Raw genomic sequence first — 23,248 nt, forward strand, 5'->3', positions numbered from 1 at the left:
TGGTGCACTGCTAACACCGCGGTGGTTGGCAAATGGCGCTGCACCTTTTAGGCTAGGGACCTACTGAGAGGTTCACCATGACGTGGTAGTGGGCTTCATACAGTCTGAACAGAATGTTAAACTAAGAACTTCATGTTCAGTTTTGTACATTTTTGCCAAGCAGCATTACATCAACGAATGTTTTTTTCTACAGCTCTGGCATTTTCTTTTTTATGTGCTGTCATTCTCCTGCAATGACAGCTTTTTATCTTTTATAGCATGGGTGGGCAATTGTCCTGCTGGCTATTTACAGCCTACAATGTTTTTTCCTCCTGCCCCTGGGCCGAATCTCAAAGCAGTCATCAAAGCAAAAGGTGGCTACTTTGAAGAACCTAGAATATAAGACATATTTTCAGTTGTTTCACACTTTTTTGTTAAGTATATAATTCCACATGTGTTAATTCATAGTTTTGATGCCCACATTGTGAATGTACAATTTTCAAAGTCATGAAAATACAGAAAAATCTTTAAATGAGAAGGTGTGTCCAAACTTTTGGTCTGTACTGTATATACACCAGTTCCAGTGTTTCCTATGTGATGTATATACATCAATCTCTTCTATGTGTTGTATATACACCAGTCTCAGTGTCACATTTCCATTGGTCATTTTCTACTACCAACTACTATTATAATAGAGGGGACGGGTTTTTCAGAGTGACTCCACTGTACACACCTTGGCCGTGGTTCATCAAGACTGCCATTTTTCAATTTTCAAAGCTTTGACGCCAGAATCTAGCATAAAAGCTTTGATGAATCAGGACCCTTGTCTCTGTGCCTTCTGTCTCCCCATCCGGCCACTCCCTGAAATCCACAGATCCAAAATCCAAAGACCACATGCTGTAGAGGTTTCCATAAATACAAATAATTGTAGAGACTACTGAATTTCAGCAGCAACAACAGCTGCCTTTTTTACCAGATCTGTTTAAAAAATTAAAGCTGAGCTCTGATTGGTTGATGTGGACAGCAAAGACAGTTTCTCATTTAGACAGTATAAATCAAAGCCTAATTTTAATTATGTTCTGTATTTTTAGGAAGGAGGCGTCCATTATAACAAATATGTACAGTAATGTTTTAATGAGAAAAAACATTGGTGGTCCAGTGGCTGGTACTGCCGCACTTGCTCTGCTTCGTGTGTAACACAGGAAAATGGCCCATTCGGAGGTGAGAAAATCTGTTGACATTATAAGATGCACAGTGCCCATGTCCACGCTGTGCATTAGAGACTGGGCAATAACGCACACCTCGCCTTACTGCACAGAAGAATACCGATACTTATACAAGAATACCGATCTCTCATGCCCATGAACAAGCTGACATGAAAGAACTACAGGACTCAACCATGGGCAATGAAGAAGGCAAAAGCTTCTGACATGCGAGTTTTCTTGGGGTGGTATCTGGAGCGCAAGCACTTTTGAAAATGTATTGTATCTGGCAAGTTTAGTATTTTAGGATTTGAAGTCACTGAGCTATGATTGATATTGTGGGAATAACACTTTAATGCTCTAAATATCATAGTTGGCTATACTATTCTCTCCAGTAAAAGAAAAGAAACAGAAACCTGGCAGGCCTATCTGAAGTCAAAGGGATCAGTGGAGTTTCTGGTAAAATGTCAATTCTGTCATATCTAGGCATTTAACATTAATAGATGAAAAGGAAATAAAATGTCGAACGAGACTTTTTTTTTTTATTTGAATGGTTTAATTCCACCTCAATAATTAGCAGTCTGTTCTGCATGTAGACCAACACAAGAGAAGACATAAATAACTCATTTATGCAAATCAATTCAGGCCAGCTCTAGCTGACGACTCTTCAGTGGGGAGAGATGGCGGTTGGTGGTGCGGTTGAAGGTGTCCACTGTTGCAACATACTGCCCCGCAGGAAGGGTGAGCTTTCGACGACTATCTACACACTTCTTATCAAGAGAAAGAGAATTTTCCTTACACTTGATGTCGGCTTCTATACGAGCAAGATGTTTGTAAAGAGCATCCAGAGCATCTCTGCAGGAACAGAATGGATAATTACTACTATTAATTGTACTCATTTTTAAAGTCTTTGGAGGTCACTGAGCATGACTGTGTGCAGTTATTTCCAAACTAGGATTCCTTACGTAAAAAAAATGAATTTGGCACTCTAGAATAGATGCAAAAAAATAATAGAATTTTATTTCACAGGTTATCCATTGTTTGTAATATTAACATTTCGGCCAATTATATGGCCTTCTTCAGGGAAGGGATACCTTCGTACAGTGTTTAATGGCCCACAGCCTATGGAAAACAGGAGACGTGCACTAACGTGCTGGAAGAATGGCGCCATAATAATAATAATAATAACAACATGTAGTAAAGTAAGGTGAGAATTAGGAGGGGTTCTCATACTGCAGGAGTAGTATGTTGATTAAAAAGCCCTTCCACAGCATATGGGTTTGGCTTTGTACACATAATCCCACTGCAATGAGGGAAAAGGCCCAGGATCCATTAATAGTTAAAGGTGGTATCAAATTTCAGAAAATCACTGTCCCTTGGTTGCAGTTTGCTTTAATAAAACAAACTGTTGTTTACTCACCACCCCTGGCTTCAGCACTGAGTCTACAACGCTGATCCCAGAGACTGTTATTGTGTGCAGCGGTGATGTCACGTCAAGCGCTGCAGCCAATCGGTGAGCTCAGTGGCTCGTGCTGTGAACTCAAGCAGAGCCACACAGCAATTATTGGCTGCAGACAATAATAGACACAGGCAGCAGGGGAGACTCAGCACTGGATCCACAGAAGGTAAGTAAAGCAGAATTTGCTTCTTTTGAAAACAAACTGCACCAGGGAAGAGGGTGTTTCTGAATCTGGACAAAACCCTTTAAGAAGCCATACAAATAGTAAGCACGCTAAGGGTGAATTCCAACGCTGCTTGTTTTGTTACAGATATTTCTGAGACTGAAAATCTGTTGCATTTATCTGAATTGGCGGTGTTAAATGAAGGGGACATTTGCTGAAATTTCCGCAAACAAAATCCACAATGTGTGAATTGGTGAATTCCCTCTAGCAGGCTTTGACATAAATCGTTAAACAGTGAGACTTCTGGTGTAACTAGTAGTGGGGTTAGTAATGGCATGGTCGGAACAACACAAACTTACTGTGATTGTGCCAGTTTTTGTTTCAGAGCAGCAATAGTACCCTCTAGCTGATGGACCTCGTCTGTCAGCCCATACTGCACCTATAGTATAAGTGAAAACTGTTATACCATTACATTACATGCTACATGATAAAGTGCGTGCTATATAGGTCTAGTCTCCCCACATATTCATCCCTCCACAGGGATAAACAATATCTCTTAGACGCCATGTCAGAGGCCTTTCACCAAGCCAAAACAGACCTCCTGTTTTGCACTGATAAGGGGCAAAGACTCCAAAACACATGTCAGGAAATGGCATGTCTGTTATGGATTATTATCCTAAGTCATGTGGCAAGGCTTGTTAAAAGGTCTATCTTGACTTTTAGGATTATACTATATATATCCACCTATATCCAATAGGTGGTGCTAGAGTCTTCTCTGAGGAGGCTATTTTCATGTTGAGATTCCAAGAAGAGAATTGATTGGCCTATAAGCTTTCTTACACCGTCTTGGCACTCTCCACAGGGAAAAACATTACTCTGTTAGAGGCCTCTCACCAAGTCAGACTTCCTGCTTTGATGAGGCTCAAGCACCCCTAAACATGTGCCTGAAAATGAAGTGTTGGGTTTGGCTCCTTATCTTAAGTCATGTGGCAAGGGAACCTGTCATGTCTCCAAATGCTATTAATCTGTAAATTGATCCTATATCTGCAGGTTAATAGCATGTAGGAACATGACAGGCTCCCTTTAAAGGATCAATACTTAGTGCTACCTCTTCGATGTAGAAATCCTTGAGTTCAAGTCTGCTACCTCTCTATATACAGGGTGGTCCAGGGGCGGAACTACCGCCCGTGCAGCCGGTTCATTGAACGGGGGCCCAGAGGGAGAGGGGGCCCCTCCAGCCTCCAGCAGGGCCGCCATCAGGGCATGACTGCCCTGACTCCAGTATGGGGCCCGGCCGGTAGGGGCCCCCTCGGGGGCCCCCCTCTTGTGCGTCTCTCTCCTCATGGGGCCCCCGGCCCCATGCTATGCGCCGGGTCCGGGACATTTCAGTGCTGAGCTGCGCTGTTGCAGCAGCGCCTTCATGATTCCCCTGACTTCCGGTCATGTGACGGTGCCGTCACATGGCCGGAAGTCAGGAGAACCTGCTGTCAGCGATTTGGACGAGCGCCAGGATTCTGCAGGGATCGCATGGGGGTAAGTATAACAAGTTTTATTTTTTTTAAAATACAATTAACTAGGAGTGGAGAGATGGGAGATGCACATGTGTGTGTGGGGGGGGGGGGGGGGGGGAGATGGGAGATGCACATGTGTGTGGGGGGGGGGGAGATGGGAGATGCACATGTGTGTGTGTGGGGGGGGGAGATGGGAGATGCACATATGTGTGTGGGGGGGGGGGGAGATGGGAGATGCACATGTGGGTGGGGGGGAGATGGGAGATGCACATGTGTGTGGGGGGGGAGATGGGAGATGCACATGTGTGTGGGGGGGGAGATGGGAGATGCACATGTGGGTGGGGGGGGGATGGGAGATGCACATGTGTGTGTGTGGGGGGGAGATGGGAGATGCACATGTGTGTGGGGGGAGATGGGAGATGCACATGTGTGTGGGGGGAGATGGGAGATGCACATGTGTGTGTGTGGGGGGGGGAGATGCACATGTGTGTGGGGGGGGGGAGATGGGAGATGCACATGTGGGTGGGGGGGGATGGGAGATGCACATGTGTGTGGGGGGGGAGATGGGAGATGCACATGTGTGTGGGGGGGGAGATGGGAGATGCACATGTGTGTGGGGGGGGAGATGGGAGATGCACATGTGTGTGGGGGGGGAGATGGGAGATGCACATGTGTGTGTGTGGGGGGGGAGATGGGAGATGCACATGTGTGTGTGGGGGAGATGGGAGATGCACATGTGTGTGTGTGTGTGGGGGGAGATGGGAGATGCACATGTGTGTGTGGGGGGGGGGGAGATGGGAGATGCACATGTGTGTGGGGGGGGAGATGGGAGATGCACATGTGGGTGGGGGGGGATGGGAGATGCACATGTGTGTGTGTGTGGGGGGAGATGGGAGATGCACATGTGTGTGGGGGGAGATGGGAGATGCACATGTGTGTGGGGGGAGATGGGAGATGCACATGTGTGTGGGGGGGGAGATGGGAGATGCACATGTGGGTGGGGGGGGGGATGGGAGATGCACATGTGTGTGGGGGGGGAGATGGGAGATGCACATGTGTGTGGGGGGGGAGATGGGAGATGCACATGTGTGTGGGGGGGGAGATGGGAGATGCACATGTGTGTGGGGGGGGAGATGGGAGATGCACATGTGTGTGTGTGGGGGGGGGAGATGGGAGATGCACATGTGTTTGGGGGGGAGATGGGAGATGCACATGTGTGTGTGTGTGGGGGGGGAGATGGGAGATGCACATGTGTGTGGGGGGGGGAGATGGGAGATGCACATGTGGGTGGGGGGGATGGGAGATGCACATGTGTGTGTGGGGGGGAGATGGGAGATGCACATGTGTGTGGGGGGGGGAGATGGGAGATGCACATGTGGGTGGGGGGGGATGGGAGATGCACATGTGTGTGTGGGGGGGGAGATGGGAGATGCACATGTGTGTGGGGGGGGATGGGAGATGCACATGTGTGTGTGGGGGGAGATGGGAGATGCACATGTGTGGGGGGGGATGGGAGATGCACATGTGGGGGGGGTGAGAGAGGTGCACATGTGGTGGAGGGGGATGAGAGAGGTGCACATGTGGTGGAGGGGGATGAGAGAGGGGCACATGTGGTGGAGGGGGATGAGAGAGGGGCACATGTGGGGGAGGGGGTGAGAGATGTGCACATGGGGGGGGATGAGAGCTGCACATGGGGGGGTTTGAGAGCTGCACATGGGGGAATTGGGAGTAGGGGGATAATGAGCTGCACATAACGAATGTGGGGTGGGGGAGAGTAAATGATAAATGATGATGGGGTGGGGAGAGCACGGACATGATATAATGAATTGGGGCAGGGGGTGCATGTAAATATTGAATGCGGGGAGCAGGAAGTATAGAGTAGGGGGCGTTGCGGATGCAGGAGTGTGACTGGTAACAAATTGGCGGAAAGAGTAGAGGTTCTAATTAAATTATATATTAAGTGCCTATTTACAGTTAATGGGGGCACAGTGGTGGATTACAATTTATATTTGGAATGGTAGGTTGCATAATAACTAACCATATATTGATGGGTGGATGCACGTCTGTATTCAGCTGCGTAATGTAGAAGTTGGGGAATGTGCTCTAGATAACTGTGTTATTTTATGCAGAGACGAGTCCTGGCTGGAAGACGTGATGGCGGTCTGTGCTGGATGAAGGAGAAAAGCGAAGATGAAGGACTTCACCTAGAGACGTCACCAGTGAGTCAGTCTATTACATGTACACTGTGTATAATGTCACTGGTGATCACTGTATTACCTGTACACTGACACTATATACAGAGCTCCTGTGTATAATGTCACTGGTGATCACTGTATTACCTGTACACTGACACTATATACAGAGCTCCTGTGTATAATTTCACTGGTGATCACTGTATTACCTGTACACTGACACTATATACAGAGCTCCTGTGTATAATGTCACTGGTGATCCCTGTATTACCTGTACACTGACACTATATACAGAGCTCCTGTGTATAATGTCACTGATGATCACTGTATTACCTGTACACTGACACTATATACAGAGCTCCTGTGTATAATGTCACTGGTGATCACTATATTACCTGGACACTTACGTTATACATACCATGTATAGAGCTCCCGTGTATAATGACACTTATGGTAATATTAGTAATGTGGTGGTAATATTAGTAATGTAGTGGTAATATGTGGTCTGGTCATGGTGTGGCAGTTTTTCTCCCTTCTGTGTGGTATTATTCGGTCACTATGTTGTGGTAATATGTGGTCTGGTCATGGTGTGGCGGTATTCCCTGTATGTGGTATTATTGGTCATTTAAAAAAAAAAATGTATATGACACATTCCCTTAAAGAAAACTAAATAAAAATATATCTAAAAAGAGTATTGGATATTTTAAGAAAATTTTAATAGGTTAGAGTAGGGCCCGCCCAGAAGAGTCTACCTTATCGTGGTGGCGGCTTTAAAAATCTTTTGGCCAAAACAAAAGCTAATGGCTATGTATGTGGCGCCGTCACATGGCAGAACATCAGGAGAACCTGGTGGCAGCGACGTGGACGAGCGCCAGGATTCTGCAGGGATTGCATGGGGGTAAGTATAACAAGTTTTATTTTTTTTAAATACAATTAATTAACTAGGAGTGGGGGGAATCAGAGATGCACGGGGGGGATGAGAGATGCACATGGGGGGGATGAGAGATGCACATGGGGGGGATGAGAGATGCACATGGGGGGGGATGAGAGATGCACGGGGGGTGAGAGCTGCACATGGGTGGGATGAGAGCTGCACATGGGGGGGTGAGAGATGCACATGGGGGGTTATGTCTACATAAGTTTGTTGCCTTATGAAGGGCAGGGGGGGCCCCCCAAAATTTCTTGCACAGGGGCCCACTACAGTCTGTGTCCGCCCCTGGGGTGGTCCAAAAGTAGGTGGACAGAAAATAATAACATTTATTTTGATTTATATATAAAATTATATTTACTAACACAAGCATAACATCGACAATTACATTTTATTCTGAACAATAATACAAAAGCCCTTAAACTTTATCAACGCAGGTGCTCAAACTGTTTTCCATTACAATTTGCACAGCTTTGAAGTCTGCCTCTTACGCTTCGACAAACTTTTTTGCACAAGTCTCTTTGGGTATTAATTTCTTGAAATGCATCTCTTATGTAATTTTTCAAATCACTGACACTTTTTGGTTTTCGACTATAAACTTTGTCCTTGAATACTCCCCAAAAGAAAAAATCCATTGGGATCAAGTCTGGTGAACGTGGCAGCCAATGAAGTGGCCTCTTTGGCCAATCCTTTTATCAGGAAATGTTTCATCAAGATACTCGCGGACTACTCTTGAATAATGTGGAGAGGCCCCATCTTGTTGGAAATAAAGGTCATTTGAATTAGGCTGTTGCTGTAACTGGGGAACAACTCGATTCATTAGAATTTCGAGATACTTATCTCCTGTGACAGTTCCATCAAAAAATATTGGTCCAAAAACACCAAAACTTGAAATACCACCCCAAACATTGACACCAAGCTCATTTAGTTGTTGCTCTAATGTTAAATGCATGTTCTCATTATACCAGTAAATACAATTATGTCTGTTAATATGGCCGGATAATTTGAAAGAAGCTTCATCACTCCACATAATGTTATCTAAAATTACTGGAATTTCTTCAATTTCGTTAAGCATAATCTCACTAAATTGCAGCCGCTGGTCTGGATCATCCTCCAATAAACCATGAATTAGACGTGGACGATAAGCTTTCCACCCAATAGATTTCAGGATTTGCATGATAGAAGCTCGTGAAATTCCCAATTCCAAAGAGGCTCTTCTGGGGACTTTTTTGGACTCTGAACAAATGTTTCAGCAACAAGTTATTTCACTTTACACCATGTTTGATAAATCTCCCCCTTCATAACCTTATTACACTTTCTGTCCACCTACTTTTGGACCACCCTGTATATAGGCTATATGCACATATTCATCATTACACAAGTCTTACCGTGTCCCTACAAAGGTCTATGTTTGGTCTATATGTACGGGTCTCAAGTCGTGTGTGGGCCAGTTTTAAAGGCCCACTCTTGTCTCTTAGATCTTTTTCTAAACGTCTTATGTCTTCCTCCAATTCTTCAATCTCATCTTTGGTCTATGTAAAAAAAAATTCATGTAAAACAACACTCAGTAGAAATTATATTTTTTACAACTCAAATTAGAAAAGGAAACTTTTTACATTTATGAACTTATAGACTTCTATATACTTACTGTTTAAATCAGATTTTAATGATAAAAATATTTTTCTAAAAAATGTTTTGTAATTTGTTTCATATTACAAACTGTATTATAAATTAGAAATCCTGCAATATTTACACTCACCACTGTTCTTTTAGAAAATCTACACATACATTAGAAGCAATAGACTGACACAGACCCTATCTTTTGTATTGAAGCATCTAATGAGTGTGTGCAAAGTACACTGTGAAGGGAGGGAGTGCGGTGGCGACATCACCTATTTTGAATGGTGGATATTGTGTTACCAGTCACTGTAATCCTACGTGATGATAATGATTCTGAAAAGTCTGCTGTAAAGAACAGGAGTCTAAAGCAGCCCTAGTGGCAAGGCTGAAAATTGCAACATCTCTATTTTTTTTAATACAAAACCCATGGCCAAAAATGTTTAAAAATACATTTTAACACAAGAACCTGATTTTAATTAATTAGTAATTTTCTGAGTATCCCTTTATTGATGTGGGACGATGGCCACATTACTTTCAGAAGCACACTATTGTGAGCAAATCTGGCATTGGCAGCAAAATTCTATGAATGTCTGGATATTGGCAGCAATAAGGTTAAGTGGACTATGTCATAAGGCAACTGAAAAACAATTTTAGCATGTCGTATGTAAGGCTGCCAGTGTGATGGCCTGTCTTCCCACTTTATTCAAAAAATACAGGATGCTATAAATTATATTGTTATTCTGCTGATATTCTTTTGGGATTTCAACTCCCAAATATCTTTAATTACAACGAGCAAGAAAACCCAACGGAAAGCATGTACAAAACACGAGTGTTGGCATCAGATTAAATCCCGTAGCCTCAGTATTGAAAATCATCAGTACTAACTACAGAGACATCATATTAGCTGTCATTGAATGAAAAAAGCGCAAAAAACAAATGCAGGCTTACATTTTTCTCTTGCCACTTGAGTTCATTGTGAGCTTTTTCAAATTCATGGATCCTTTTCCTGAAAGCAAACTCAACAGCCACTCTCTGAGCTTCCAGCTCGTTATTAGTCTGTTAGTAAAGAAAAGAATAGCTGTCATGCAGTATGATGCTTTATAAGACTCCACTATTAAACGGATTTCTGTGACTTTTAAAAATGTGGTAGACAAGTGACTTCTGTAGTGAGTGTTCGTCATCACTTCCGAGCTTGGAGGGATGGAAAGGCGAGGTTTTGATGTGGTGAGTAATGCTTATTTCATTTTTTTTTTAAATGTTAGGTAACTGACAGATTGGCTGTCATGTCTGATCTAATAAAAAAATTATTTTCCTCAAAATGTAACAATTGTAGAACATCTTTTCTTAGATCTCTGCATTGTGCTATTCCTCTGTCATTCTTCCGTTATTAATAAATTGGCAACTGTGTGTTGCCAGATGCGAGCGTATCCCTTCACAAACCGACACTATCTGATCAGTGCAGCTAGTGTCCGACTGTGTAAGGACACACCCTTTTGACAATGGGAAATTAAATTTATAAATATTCAAAAGGAATAACAGAATACAACACAGAGTTATAAAAAGATATTCCAGAATTGTGGGGAGAGCCAACCTCTCTTTATCTTTGTAAAAAGTAAGAAATGGCTGGGGGTTTTTTTTTCAAGAAAAAGTGTAATTTGTTAAAAGAAAATAATGAATAAAAATTAATCGCTATGAATTCAAAAGCAGCATTTCAGCGTTTTTTTTTTTATTTCAGTGCTTGAGTGCTGTTACTATTCCCAGACCGCAGTCTTATTCTTACCACCTGCCATCTTCAGCTGTTCCCAGCGCCATTCTGGTCCCGCACCACCATCTTGTGACCACAACTACTGACTGACCGGAAGTCAGAGTTAACGGTTGCAAGCGCTCAATGTAGGTCTATGAAAGATTTGTTCTGGCTCTCATAGACTTACATTGCATTGTAACTTCCGTATTGCCCAGAAAACTCTGGAGCGATCCGGCAGGTCACAAACTGCTGGAGGCCGAGCGGAGCGCCGCAGAGAATAGCTCAACACAGCGGCAGGTAAATATAAGACAAGGGGCAGGGAACTTAGGTTACTAGCACCACTCCAGTGCTGCAATAAAAAACCGCTGGAGTGGTGCTTTAACTTTTAATAAAGCATTTTACAATCTTTTGTTTTTCAATATAAGGCATCTGTAACTTGTTTTTTGGGGCATGTTTCATATCTTCCATAGATCTGAAAAAGCAAAAAGCCACACAACAAAAACATGAAAAGTACTGTTTGTAGCACATAGTATATTTCCGTATAGACTTTTATGCAATATCCAGCTGCAGCCTTTTTTAAGCAAAAAAATAAAAAATATATACGACTCCTAAAAACGCTGCACTTTTATGAAGAAGAGAAACGTAAAGAGTCCAAAATCACTCTAAGGGCTCGCAGTCATCAACGTAAATAAAATCACTCCGATGTTGTTCCTGATAAGTAGGACGAGTGTCATGTGAGTACACTGCGCTTTTTATCAAGTAGCATCCAAATGCAATCAGTATGAAATGTGTTTTTAACATCAGCTTTTACACACTGTCATTCTTTGTCATTTAAAGCTAAGTAGCAAAGCAATCTTATATATAGATAGATAAGATAGATAGATAGATAAAAAAGAAAAGCCAAGAGGAAGAGCCAAGGAAGAGCCAAGACTAAGTGCCAAAATTAGTGCATCTAATGGATGCGCCATTTCTGGGGCGGCTGAGGGCTGGTGTTATTAGTCTGGGAAGGGGCCAATATTCATGGCTCCTTTCCCAGCATATTAATATCAGCCCACACCTGTTTGCTTAGCCTTTGCTGGTTATTAAAAATAGGGGGGGGGGGCTCCACGTAATTTTTTTGGGGGGATCCCCCTTTTTTAATCACCAGTATAGGCTAGACAGCTGTGAGCTGATATTAATAGTCTGGGAAGCTCCATGTTTATTGCCCCTGTGAAGGATAGGGGAATTTAATGGCAGCTTACAATCCTCATTCAGCATGTGTAGATGTACCACGACACCTGGCTCAGCAGGTAGTCCAGTCTTCTCGGCTGCAAAGTCAAAACTCACACCCCCACCATCTTAACTAGTATTGTCAGAGGGTCATCCTGTGCAACTGCTTCATTCAGTCAGATGGTAATTTCATAAAGAGATTTAAGGAGAATATGGAGTTATCGTACATCACATCCTAGCCACACACCGGCTACATTTTTTAGATCTCTGGAACGGGCTGAACCGTTCCAGGGTCTCGATCCATTCTAGCAACCCAGGGTGGGTAGATACGCAGAACGGCTAGTAGAAGCCAGGTAGCAAAGCCGTGTTTGGTCTCCAAGCGAAACAGGGGCCCGGCTGGATCTGATGGCTCCAGAACTGCCGCCATATGACCTTCCATTGGGAAGTTATGATCTTTCATAGGTTTTGGGAAATTTAGCTACAAACCCAGAGGTGAGCGGGATAAAGACCCTCCCGGGGGTGGAAAAAGGGTGTGACCAACCATAGGGATAAAGGCTTGTGTAAGGCAATGTGCTCTCTCTCTGTTATGCTTGCTGTTCACCCGTAACCAGGAAGGGGGGCCACATCGAGTAATGTGCTGGGAGGAACTAGCTGGAAGCCCATTCCCCCCTGCGGCCCAGCACACACATGGTCGAACATCAAATCAGTAATTGACATGATTTATCTGCTTATATCTTTTGTACTTCACCTGTATTTATGCATTTATGTATTTGTTTTATGCTATACTGTTGATGGGTACTTATGTTCACATCAGGCGGGAATAGACTATGATACATTCACATTGGAGAAAAGTTTCACTGTTGTTTGAACTTGGTAATGTCTCAGAAACAAGTCCAACTGTTGATCTTGTACTTCTATCCTTAGCTGTGGGCCTGTTTTACCAGTCATATTGGGCCACTCTCTATTGAAAGTCTACAGCTGTCAATAAAGGAGCCCATCCATGGCTGTAGATTGTGAAGACATTGATAGATTTATTTCCATTTGTTACTCACATGGTTCTTACAAAATTCTGGATGGAGAATTGGATTACAGGAAATCTCACAGCCAAAACTTTATCGTATTATGCGGTAATCGGTAATATCTAGATATGTTTTAAAATAAAATGATCAGGATTTTACCTGTGCAATTGTCAAAGCAATGGCTTCTCTCAGTTGTGCAGAGGCTCTGAGCTCAGCTTCTGCTCTGTCCTTGTTGTAACGGCTGAATTGTTCCCATTCCTGGGGAGTAGTAGACCTGACAAGATACTATACTTAGTAATCACGTCCACCAAACTTAAAGAATCCTATGAAATCATATGATTTAGATAGAATTTTTTGATTATATGTTGGGACCTTATTTGTAGAAATCATTTTCAAACCACCTCTGAAAAACCCTAAAAATATAGCAATTGATTAATTGTTACAGTGAACATTAACATTTTAGTTCCAAACAGTGCTATTTATATGCAAGAAACCCCCTATTTCATTTTTCTTTTAAGGAATTCTTAGATAATGCAAGGTGAGTTGTTCTTTCAGGACTTCTGTAGATTAGCTGGAGCAGAATGGCTGGGAAGCCCATTCTATACAAGGCAGGTCGAGCAATGCTCACTTTCTCTCCAGCGGATCTTAACGCTTGCCACTGGTGTCTTGCAGGTTACAGCTAATTGATGGGGTTCCTAGAGGCAGGAAAATCTAAAAAAAATAATTTTCAGGGCACTATTTTATTAAAACTGCACCAGCTAATCACAGTCCACTGGGATGTTACGGTACTTTTTACGATACCTGTGGGTGGGTGGGTGGGTGGGTGGGCTTGGAGCTATATGGGTAAGGTGAGCATATTGCTATGTAGTTATTTTTCACTTTGAGCCCTATCTTATAGATCTTTTATGGAAATCTCTTTAGAGCCTGTTCTTAATTTGATGATAATGTTGCTGTGAAATACAGGGGTCACTATAACCTCATTCACATGCCAGGGAAGAAAATCTCTATAGAATTTTGGCTGTGCAATAAAAAAATATAATTCGCCAAGAGAATGTGCATATTTATTCTTCTTGTGGATTCTACCCAGAAAAACCATGGATTAGCCCCATGCATTTTAAATGGGTCAATTGCTTGTGCAGATCCACTGCACGTCTATGATAGAAATCTGATTGACCTCCTGCAAATACATAGATAAATCTGTGTGATGTGAACATATCCATAGTTAGGACTATGCTAAATAGATGCTTTATTTATTCTGCAACAAGTGCACATTGGTTACTTCTCCATAATGTATACTTGTACAACTGAGCAATCCAGAACAGTAGTCTTGATGTTACGTCACTTTCACACTCCACCAAGATACTGACACAAAGTAGAAATGGCTACAATTACTGTCACAACTATCAGCATCAGATGACACACAATAAAACTTCTACATAGTTAGAGCCCTGAAAATACAGGACAGTCACACTCTTCAAATTCTTACCCATGAGGAACACGAGTTGGGTCCACTTTCAGTGATATATTTGGAGAATTTTTGGTAAGTGAGAGACATGTTCGGTCTATATCCAATGTTTCCACTTTGCCTCTCTGATCCCAGTTTAGCTGTTGACGAGATTCCTGCAGTAGACTAAAGGAGAAACCCAATGAATAATGGAACGCTGATGAAAGGGCTTTTGGCTTTCGGCTCTCTTCTCATAGGTTACTGTTCATAATTTGTGGCCTTATATTCAGTCAACAATACAATCTTCTAACTAAAGGCTAGAGTATTAAGACTCTTAAACAATTCAAGGCTGTCATTTTTACCCATTCCTGACTGGGCACATTTTTAATTTATTTTGTACATTGTGCACTTTTAAGAAATCTAAACTTTTTTTTCTCCTCGTTCACATATTCAAATGATTTTTGAATTTTTTGCATTTTTTTTTAATAGCGCAAAGTAACAATTAAATTAATATTTGATTGCTTACCTCTCCATTAGAATTATTTTTAAATATGGGATATACATTATATTTTTTTCATTATTTTGTGTTACATTTTTTCTTGTCTTGTTTATATATTTTCACTTATTTTACAAACTGTGTCTCTCATAAGGTAATAAAAGATCCTTGAGGCCTTTCAACCATATGTTTTTTTTATTAATGATTTCCCATGTAACTGGAGCTGGCAAATTAGCCCCAGTTACAGGGTAAATTCAGCTTTCTGACAACACTGTAGAGCTGATCTAGGTCAGCTAGTTCTAACATGTTTTCCCTTTTGGCATGTGGCGATCACTTGACAATTGGGACCGGAGCAGAAAGCACTAATAGATAGTGATCAGGCTGGCAGAGACTGTGATAAATTGCCTCTGGCTACTTTATGGACAGTCCAGCTTCTCTGACAGCCTGCGCCACAATGCTGCAGCTGCTCTCTGTGCAGGATTGTGGTCTCTGTGCAGCTATTATGCAAGGACATTCTAAAACTTCCTTGCAGAGTCAAATGTGGACCAGCTTGATGTTTTAAAGAGGACTTGTCATAGGTTTTTGGACTCTTAGCTAAAGACATGGCTATAATGGCACTTTGAAGAAATCCATTTTGTAGGCTTCTATAATCAGTCATGGAAGTTTTATGCTAATGAGGCACAAGTGCAGCGGGGCTGAACATTGCACTTGGTCTTCTCCAGCCAGTCTGCGCATTTTAACCCCCCCTACCTCTGGACTATGACTGACAGTTCACTGCTTTACCAGTGACCTGCCTCATTTGACCAAAATCTCAAGCAGGCGCCATCATTGTTGGGGTCATGCGCAGTAACTTACAAATCACATAATTGAGATGAGAAATCAATCTGCGAGTGCCCGCACCTGTGCGAAATTCTGGAAAGAGGAGGCAAGTCACTGAAAAAGCAGTGAGCTGTCAGTCATAGATTGACAGCAGGCAGAGTGCGGATAATACTCAGACAGGCAGGAGAAGACCAAATGCAATGTTCAGCCCCGCTGCACTTGTGCCTCATTAGCATAAAACTTCCATGGCTGATTACAGAAGCTGACAAAATGGATTTCTTCAAAGGATCATTGCACGGCAAATAAGCCTCCTTACCTTGGCATGCCAGAGCCGGTATGTCACTCTCCACAAGGAGAAACGTTACCCCTTACACCTCAGTCCAGAGCCTCTCACCTAGCCAAAACAGTTCTCATACTTTGCACTGACGAGGGCCAACAGACGAAACACTGTGTCTGCAAATTGAGATTCTGATTTGGCTATTATACTAAGTCATATTGCATGACTTATTAAAGGGTCGATTGTGACTTGTAGGATTGCTGCTTCCAATAGGTGGTGCCACAGAGTTCAAGTCCTCTTTTTCTCTGAAGAGGCAATTTGCATTTCAAAAAATGTATCATTTTACTCAGCTTCAAAGCTCCATTATAGTCATCTTTTTAGTTAAGGGTCAAAAATCCTGCTTACAAGTCCTCTTTAAGATGTTTGGCAGGCAGCAAGGAGTTAATCTTTTTTTATTATTATTTTTAATGGGTGAATGTGAGTTTCCAAAACTAGCTTCAAACTTGATGTGAATGTTTAGGCTGTGTGCCCACTATGCATTTTTTAAGCGTTTCCGCAGCAGCAATTCCGCTGCAGAAACGCTTAAAAAACGCTTGGTAGAAGGTCTGCCATGTTCCCCAATGAAAATCCGCATGTGCTGTGCACATGCTGCGGAAATTTCCACTGCGGATTATCATTGCAGAAAAATCCGCAGCACTACCAATTATTTTGCGGAATCGCGGCGTTTTCGCCGCCATTGACTTGCATTGCATCGCATAATATCCGCATCACTACATGTGCATATGCGGATATCATGCGGTTCAATGTGCGGATGGTACAAGGGTTTGGAGAAGAGGAGACTCTCCCCCAGACCCGGGTACCATAGTAACTGTAAAAAAAAAAAGAATAAAATAAAAAATATACATTATACTTACCTTCTGATGGCCCCCAGTGTCTTTATCCGATCTGTCCTGGCTTCCCGGCATCTCGCAATGGTCTAAAAGGACCTGCCATAACGTCATTTAGTCATGTGACGGGTCACGCGACCGCTGACGTCGGCGGTCGCGTGACCCGTCACATGACTAAATGTCGTCATGGAAGGTCCTTTTAGACCACCGCGAGACACCGGACGGATTGGATAAGGACACCGGGGGCCATCAGAAGGTAAGTATCCGCAGCATTTCTGCATCTTGGGCACTTAGCTTTAAAGTGGTTTTCCCATCTCATTAAATGATTGCATACTGATAGGATATATCAAGACTTGGTAATTGAAAGAATTTGATTACCCGGAACCTGATAAAATGGAGGATGCAGCATTGGTGCAGTGCTCAGCCCCCTTCTAAGTTTTCCCTGCACACCAGCATTGCTGGCCACATGACTAAGTAGGGCACTGTAGCTGACTCTGTCTACCTAACTGGATAGCAGGGGTCACTTCACAAGGGAACAACAGTGAAGGAGATACAGAGTGCTACACCACGATCAGAGGTGTAAGGAGTCAGTGATGGCATATCCTAGCAGAATGATAATGAATACTTGAAGGGTAACAGTCATTTTAATTTTTATTTCATAAATCATTAGTACATGTGAAAATAAGCAGATGTGTAATATATCTTATCAGAGAAATAGATTCTTTCACCTCCTGGACTGATCTTTCAGTTTCAATTCAGGGGTAAAATCTGTATTCAATGAAGGCAGATTTTCCCATTAGCCACAGTTAGGAGATGGCAGTTGGTGCTTTTAAAATTGAATGGAGAGGAGAGGGGGAGGAGCTAGAGACAGACACAGACATTCTGCTGTAAGTTCACTAACTGACAGCTCCTATTTTTGCAATGGAAAAATCTGTATTCACTGAAGACACATTTTACTTGTGAATTGACAATTCTCAGAGTGAAAAATCAGTCCAGAAGGAGAATCAGATTTCTCCGATAAGATGTATGACAAAGATTCTTATTGTCATGTGTACTACTGATTTAGTAAATAAAAATGACGATTACTCTTTATGGCAGAAATAACCTGATGAGGATATTACTTTAAAGGGGTATTCCCATCTCCAAGATCCTATCCCAATATGTAGTAGGTGTAATAATAATAATATTAGCAAATACCTCCAATTAGGAATGTAGTATAGTATTTTTGATTCACTATCTCTTTCCTCATGTGCAAGCATTGCAGGACCTTAGGTATCCATGGTTACGTCCACTGATAAAGTCACAGTTAGTTAGCTAGCTGCTAGTGGTCGTAACCATGGATACCTAAGGTCCTGCGATGCCCGCGCATGAGGAAAGAGACATAGCAAATCAAAAATACTATACTACATTTCTAATTGGAGGTATTTGCTAATATTATTATTATTACACCTACTACGTATTGGGATAGGATCGTGGAGATGGGAATACCAGTTTAACTTCTGTCCCAGGTTTACTTATTCATTATCAGGAGAATTTTCACATCTGTATATGGATCTCTATGAAGAAAGATATAACAATTTCAGGCATTTTTAGAATTTTACCAGAGCTGTTCAAAAGCCTCACTGATCTTCTGCTGCAGTGCCTTTCGGACACCTTCAATCACTTCCACCTCTTTGTGCACCTCATCCTCCACAGGATCTTTCACCAGGTCAATGTCTCGGCGGCTCTCACGGAGGGTCAGGCATTCTATAGCTACATCTGATGGGACATTTTTAGCCTGCAAGGCACGTTCTGCTTCATCTTTCATCTGTAATCACCCACAAGTAAATTCAGACTGGAAGAAGCAATGTCAATCAACAAACAACATCTTTTTGGCTTCCACCGTTGCACTATTCTGTGTTTTGAAGCTGCGCTCACCAAGATGCTGCATAGCACATGTGCCGTGCACACAGCCACCTGACCATGGATACAGTGCTTCTTGCTTAGTATTCTAGATTATTGTGACCCTACGCAAGACGATCAGCGGCATGTTTAGAAACAATCTCCACAATTCTATGTGCACAGAAATATCGCTGATATGATAGTTCTGTGCACATACAGTACAGACCAAAAGTTTGGACACACCTTCTCATTTAAAGATTTTTCTGTATTTTCATGACTATGAAAATTGTACATTCACACTGAAGGCATCAAAACTATGAATTAACACATGTGGAATTATATACTTAACAAAAAAGTGTGAAACAACTGAAAATATGTCTTATATTCTAGGTTCTTCAAAGTAGCCACCTTTTGCTTTGAGGACTGCTTTGCACACTCTTGGCATTCTCTTGATAAGCTTCAAGAGGTAGTCACTGGAAATGATCTTCTAACAATCTTGAAGGAGTTCCCAGAGATGCTTAGCACTTGTTGGCCCTTTTGCCTTCACTCTGCGGTCCAGCTCACCCCAAACCATCTCGATTGGGTTCAGGTCTGGTGACTGTGGAGGCCAGGTCATCTGGCGTAGCACCCCATCACTCTCCTTCTTCGTCAAATAGCCCTTACACAGCCTGGAGGTTTGTTTGGGGTCATTGTCCTGTTGAAAAATAAATGATGGTCCAACTAAACGCAAACCGGATGGAATAGCATGCCGCTGCAAGATGCTGTCGTAGCCATGCTGGTTCAGAATGCCTTCAATCTTGAATAAATCCCCAACATTGTCACCAGCCAAGCACCCCCACATCATCACACCTAGTCCTCCATGCTTCACGGTGGGAACCAGGCATGTAGAGTCCATCCGCTCACCTTTTCTGAGTCGCACAAAGACACGGTGGTTGGAACCAAAGATCTCAAATTTGGACTCATCAGACCAAAGCACAGATTTCCACTGGTCTAATGTCCATTCCTTGTGTTCTTTAGCCCAAACAAGTCTCTTCTGCTTGTTGCCTGTCCTTAGCAGTGGTTTCCTAGCAGCTATTTTACCATGAAGGCCTGCTGCACAAAGTCTCCTCTTAACAGTTGTTGAAGAGATGTGTCTGCTGCTAGAACTCTGTGTGACATTGACCTGGTCTCTAATCTGAGCTGCTGTTAACCTGCGATTTCTGAGGCTGGTGACTCGGATAAACTTATCCTCAGAAGCAGAGGTGACTCTTGGTCTTCCTTTCCTCGGGTGGTCCTCATGTGTGCCAGTTTCTTTGTAGCGCTTGGTGGTTTTTGCAACTGCACTTGGGGACACTTTCAAAGTTTTCCCAATTTTTCGCACTGCCTGACCTTCATTTCTTAAAGTAAAGATGGCCACTCGTTTTTCTTTACTTAGCTGCTTTTTTCTTGCCATAATACAAATTCTAACAGTCTATTCAGTAGGACTATCAGCTGTGTATCCACCAGACTTCTGCACAACACAACTGATGGTCCCAACCCCATTTATAAGGCTAGAAATCCCACTTATTAAACCTGACAGGGCACACCTGTGAAGTGAAAACCATTTCTGGTGACTACCTCTTGAAGCTCATCAAGAGAATGCCAAGAGTGTGCAAAGCAGTCATCAAAGCAAAAGGTGGCTACTTTGAAGAACCTAGAATGTAAGACATATTTTCAGTTGTGTCACACTGTTTTGTTAAGTATATAATTCCACATGTGTTAATTCATAGTTTTGATGCCTTCAGTGTGAATGTAAAATTTTCATAGTTATGAAAATACAGAAAAATCTTTAAATGAGAAGGTGTGTCAAAACTTTTGGTCTGTACTGTAAAATATCAGCTATCGACAGTACATCATCTGTTAAACCTTACATAAAAATCATCACACCCGATGGACAATCATTTTGCTCATTCATCAGGTATCTGCCAGCCTGTTTAGATGGGCCGGATGGAATGATTATTGGCCCATCTAAATGCGCCTTAAGAGACTCCCATTGTTTCTGGCAGCTACTTGATCGACCATGGGTTTTTCTGCCCAACTTCCACCAGCGTTACCAAAAAACAATTAACAAACAATCACTATCATCAGAATATGGCCTAAATCAGGTTTTTGGGTTAAATGTATATTTTTTTGTAATTATAGCAGGTTTTTTTATTTACATATAACGGTCTGTAATAAATGTAAAAAATAATAGAAACCTTACATGTTAACACTGGTCACTAGGGCTTTTTTTACACTCTAACTTCCTGTTGTTTCAGGAAATAATACATGTACATTAGCCATAATGGTCAGACCCCAAACCTATCTTTTCTATTGAAGTGTCTAATGAGTGTATGAAAAGGTGATTATCAAGGAATAACAAATTAGGTGATAAATGGTCATAATGGAAAAATTGATTTAAAGGGAATCTGTCAGTAAGATCAACCCAGGTCATAGGAAGCTAAATAAAATGATAACTTGATAGTTGTGATCCAATGTCTTATTCCAGAGATATCAACATTTCTCTTAATATGTAAATTAACTGTTAAGATCTATGGTCCGGACATAGATCTTCCTGAGAATCTGCCTTCAGAGCTTATTTTAAATGAAAGGGGCATTACCAGTGTGATACGTAATGGCTGACAGTCTGCTCTCCTGATCTACATGTCTTACACTAGTAACGCCCTCTTTAATTTAAAATAAGTTCTTGAGGCAGATTGTGATGCAGATCTGTGTCTGGCCCATAGATCTTAACAATTCATTTACTTATTAAGAAAAATTGGATTTTTTTCTGGAACAAGACATCGGATTGCAGATATAATTTTATTAAATTTTCTATGACCTCTATGCCCATATAGACAGCTTAGGAGAGTAGTGGTCTGTATCCATAGCAATAAAGATGAAATGTTTGCAGATTTGCAAATGCAATGGAGCAAGATCCCTCAAGATGTCTTGAATACTCTAGTGGCTTCAATGCCCCGTCAGTGGGGTGCAGTAATTAAAGCAAGAGGTTATGCTACAAAATACTAAGTTATGGCATTGTAAGCAATGAATTACTCTCTATGTTGTGATCAATAAATAGAATATGCAAAACTTTTGGCAGTCAGTTTTCTTTAATATAAATGCACTTTATATGTGTCTACATGGGTTGTCAAACCACATATTATTATATTATATTATTATTTTCATTTTTATGCTTATTTATTATACTGGTTGCATATTTTTTGTCACATTGATATTTACTTATTTTGTTATAGATAATTCTCAGACATTTGATCATTTGTGGTTCATTGTGTCCATGTTCCCTGCCTCCATTTTTCAAATCTTGTTTTTATCTTTGTCTTATAAATGGTCTTTATTCTGTCCTAGTATGTCAATTGGTGTTCTACTAATAAAGTATTTGGTTCACATTTTTGCTTGTTATTTGTTTATTCAATGCAGTTTTTTAGGTTTATAGTTTCATGTCTGCTTGAATGAGTGCTTTATTGCACCTTATATGCTTTGTGCCTTTGACATTGGGTTACTATAGGTTTCAACCCCGAAACTTCTGTCTGCTAATGGAGTGTCTGGTTTGGCATATTATCCTAAGTCACATGGAAAGGCTCTCTCTGAAGAGGCTTTTGCATAGTTGATGGATAAGAAATTCTGTATACGAGATCAGGATGGATAACCCATCTGTTCACACAGAGTGATGGAATGGACCAAAAATCCAAAGAATGTTGACTATTTGATCTGATATTTTGTGACCATACGAGATATGTCATACAAATAGGAAGTCTCAAAGAAGACTCACCAGTGTCAGAGCCTCAACTTCAGCATCTACTTCCGACAGACACTTGTCCAACACCAGTTTCCAGTTTTCCACTTCATCAATGCGATCAGAAAGTCGGGTACGGTTGTCCTCCTCATCCCATTTAGTCTAATCAAGTAGAACAGTTTGGTTATTCATTGTCACAGTAAGATCTCGTGCTCCAAACCACAACCGAATTCATTGTATTAAATCATAAAAGGAATAATGTAACAGTGATGGGACAAACAATTAAAAGGGCTGTCAGGCTTCTTCTAAATAATATCTAACAGACACGAATCATCCACATAAAATGTACTTTATGCACATTATGTTCCGAGTCCAGTGGGTTTCTTCAAGACCGTTTTCTATGTTCAGCTCTGTTCACATCTGTGTTTCCACTCAGGAAAACTAGCGCGGCGTGTTACACTGTTTTTCCAGTCAAAATTATTGACTCCTCAGTGGAACCTGTCATTGAATATCAATATGAAAAAAATTGGCATGTGTTTGGCTGTTTAAAAAATGGCCAGTTATTGATCTTATTTTAATTCCAATGCACCGTGAGTAATCTGTTTTTGTTTTATTTTTTTATCCGCCATACAGTTCCAGAGATATGGCCCTTTTTATTTAATGA

At 41.8% G+C, this 23,248-nt stretch overlaps 1 protein-coding gene and 1 long non-coding RNA gene across 2 annotated transcripts in view; one reads left to right on the forward strand and one right to left on the reverse strand.

Annotated features, from left to right (window-relative positions):
- Positions 1-1,714: 1,714 nt before the first annotated feature.
- The window catches only part of TEKT2 (tektin 2), a 28,317-nt gene continuing 6,783 nt past the window's right edge, over positions 1,715-23,248 (reverse strand). The window contains exons 3-10 of the mRNA XM_073665935.1: positions 22,621-22,746; positions 18,551-18,756; positions 14,513-14,656; positions 13,186-13,300; positions 10,003-10,110; positions 8,823-8,966; positions 3,163-3,242; positions 1,715-2,036 (exon numbers count right to left, since the gene is read on the reverse strand). Coding sequence (XP_073522036.1) covers positions 1,823-2,036; positions 3,163-3,242; positions 8,823-8,966; positions 10,003-10,110; positions 13,186-13,300; positions 14,513-14,656; positions 18,551-18,756; positions 22,621-22,746 — 1,137 coding nt within the window. The 3' untranslated portion in view covers positions 1,715-1,822. The remainder of the gene's footprint in view (positions 2,037-3,162; positions 3,243-8,822; positions 8,967-10,002; positions 10,111-13,185; positions 13,301-14,512; positions 14,657-18,550; positions 18,757-22,620; positions 22,747-23,248) is intronic.
- Positions 2,627-23,248, forward strand: part of LOC141218804 (uncharacterized) — a 146,456-nt gene continuing 125,834 nt past the window's right edge. The window contains exons 1-2 of the long non-coding RNA XR_012287497.1: positions 2,627-2,806; positions 6,444-6,533. This is a non-coding gene — a long non-coding RNA (uncharacterized lncRNA). The remainder of the gene's footprint in view (positions 2,807-6,443; positions 6,534-23,248) is intronic.

This window comes from Phyllobates terribilis, unplaced genomic scaffold (assembly GCF_046119375.1).
Source record: "Phyllobates terribilis strain yellow unplaced genomic scaffold, ASM4611937v1 Scaffold_2__4_contigs__length_985480577, whole genome shotgun sequence".
In the NCBI taxonomy this organism is placed as follows: domain Eukaryota; kingdom Metazoa; phylum Chordata; class Amphibia; order Anura; family Dendrobatidae; genus Phyllobates; species Phyllobates terribilis.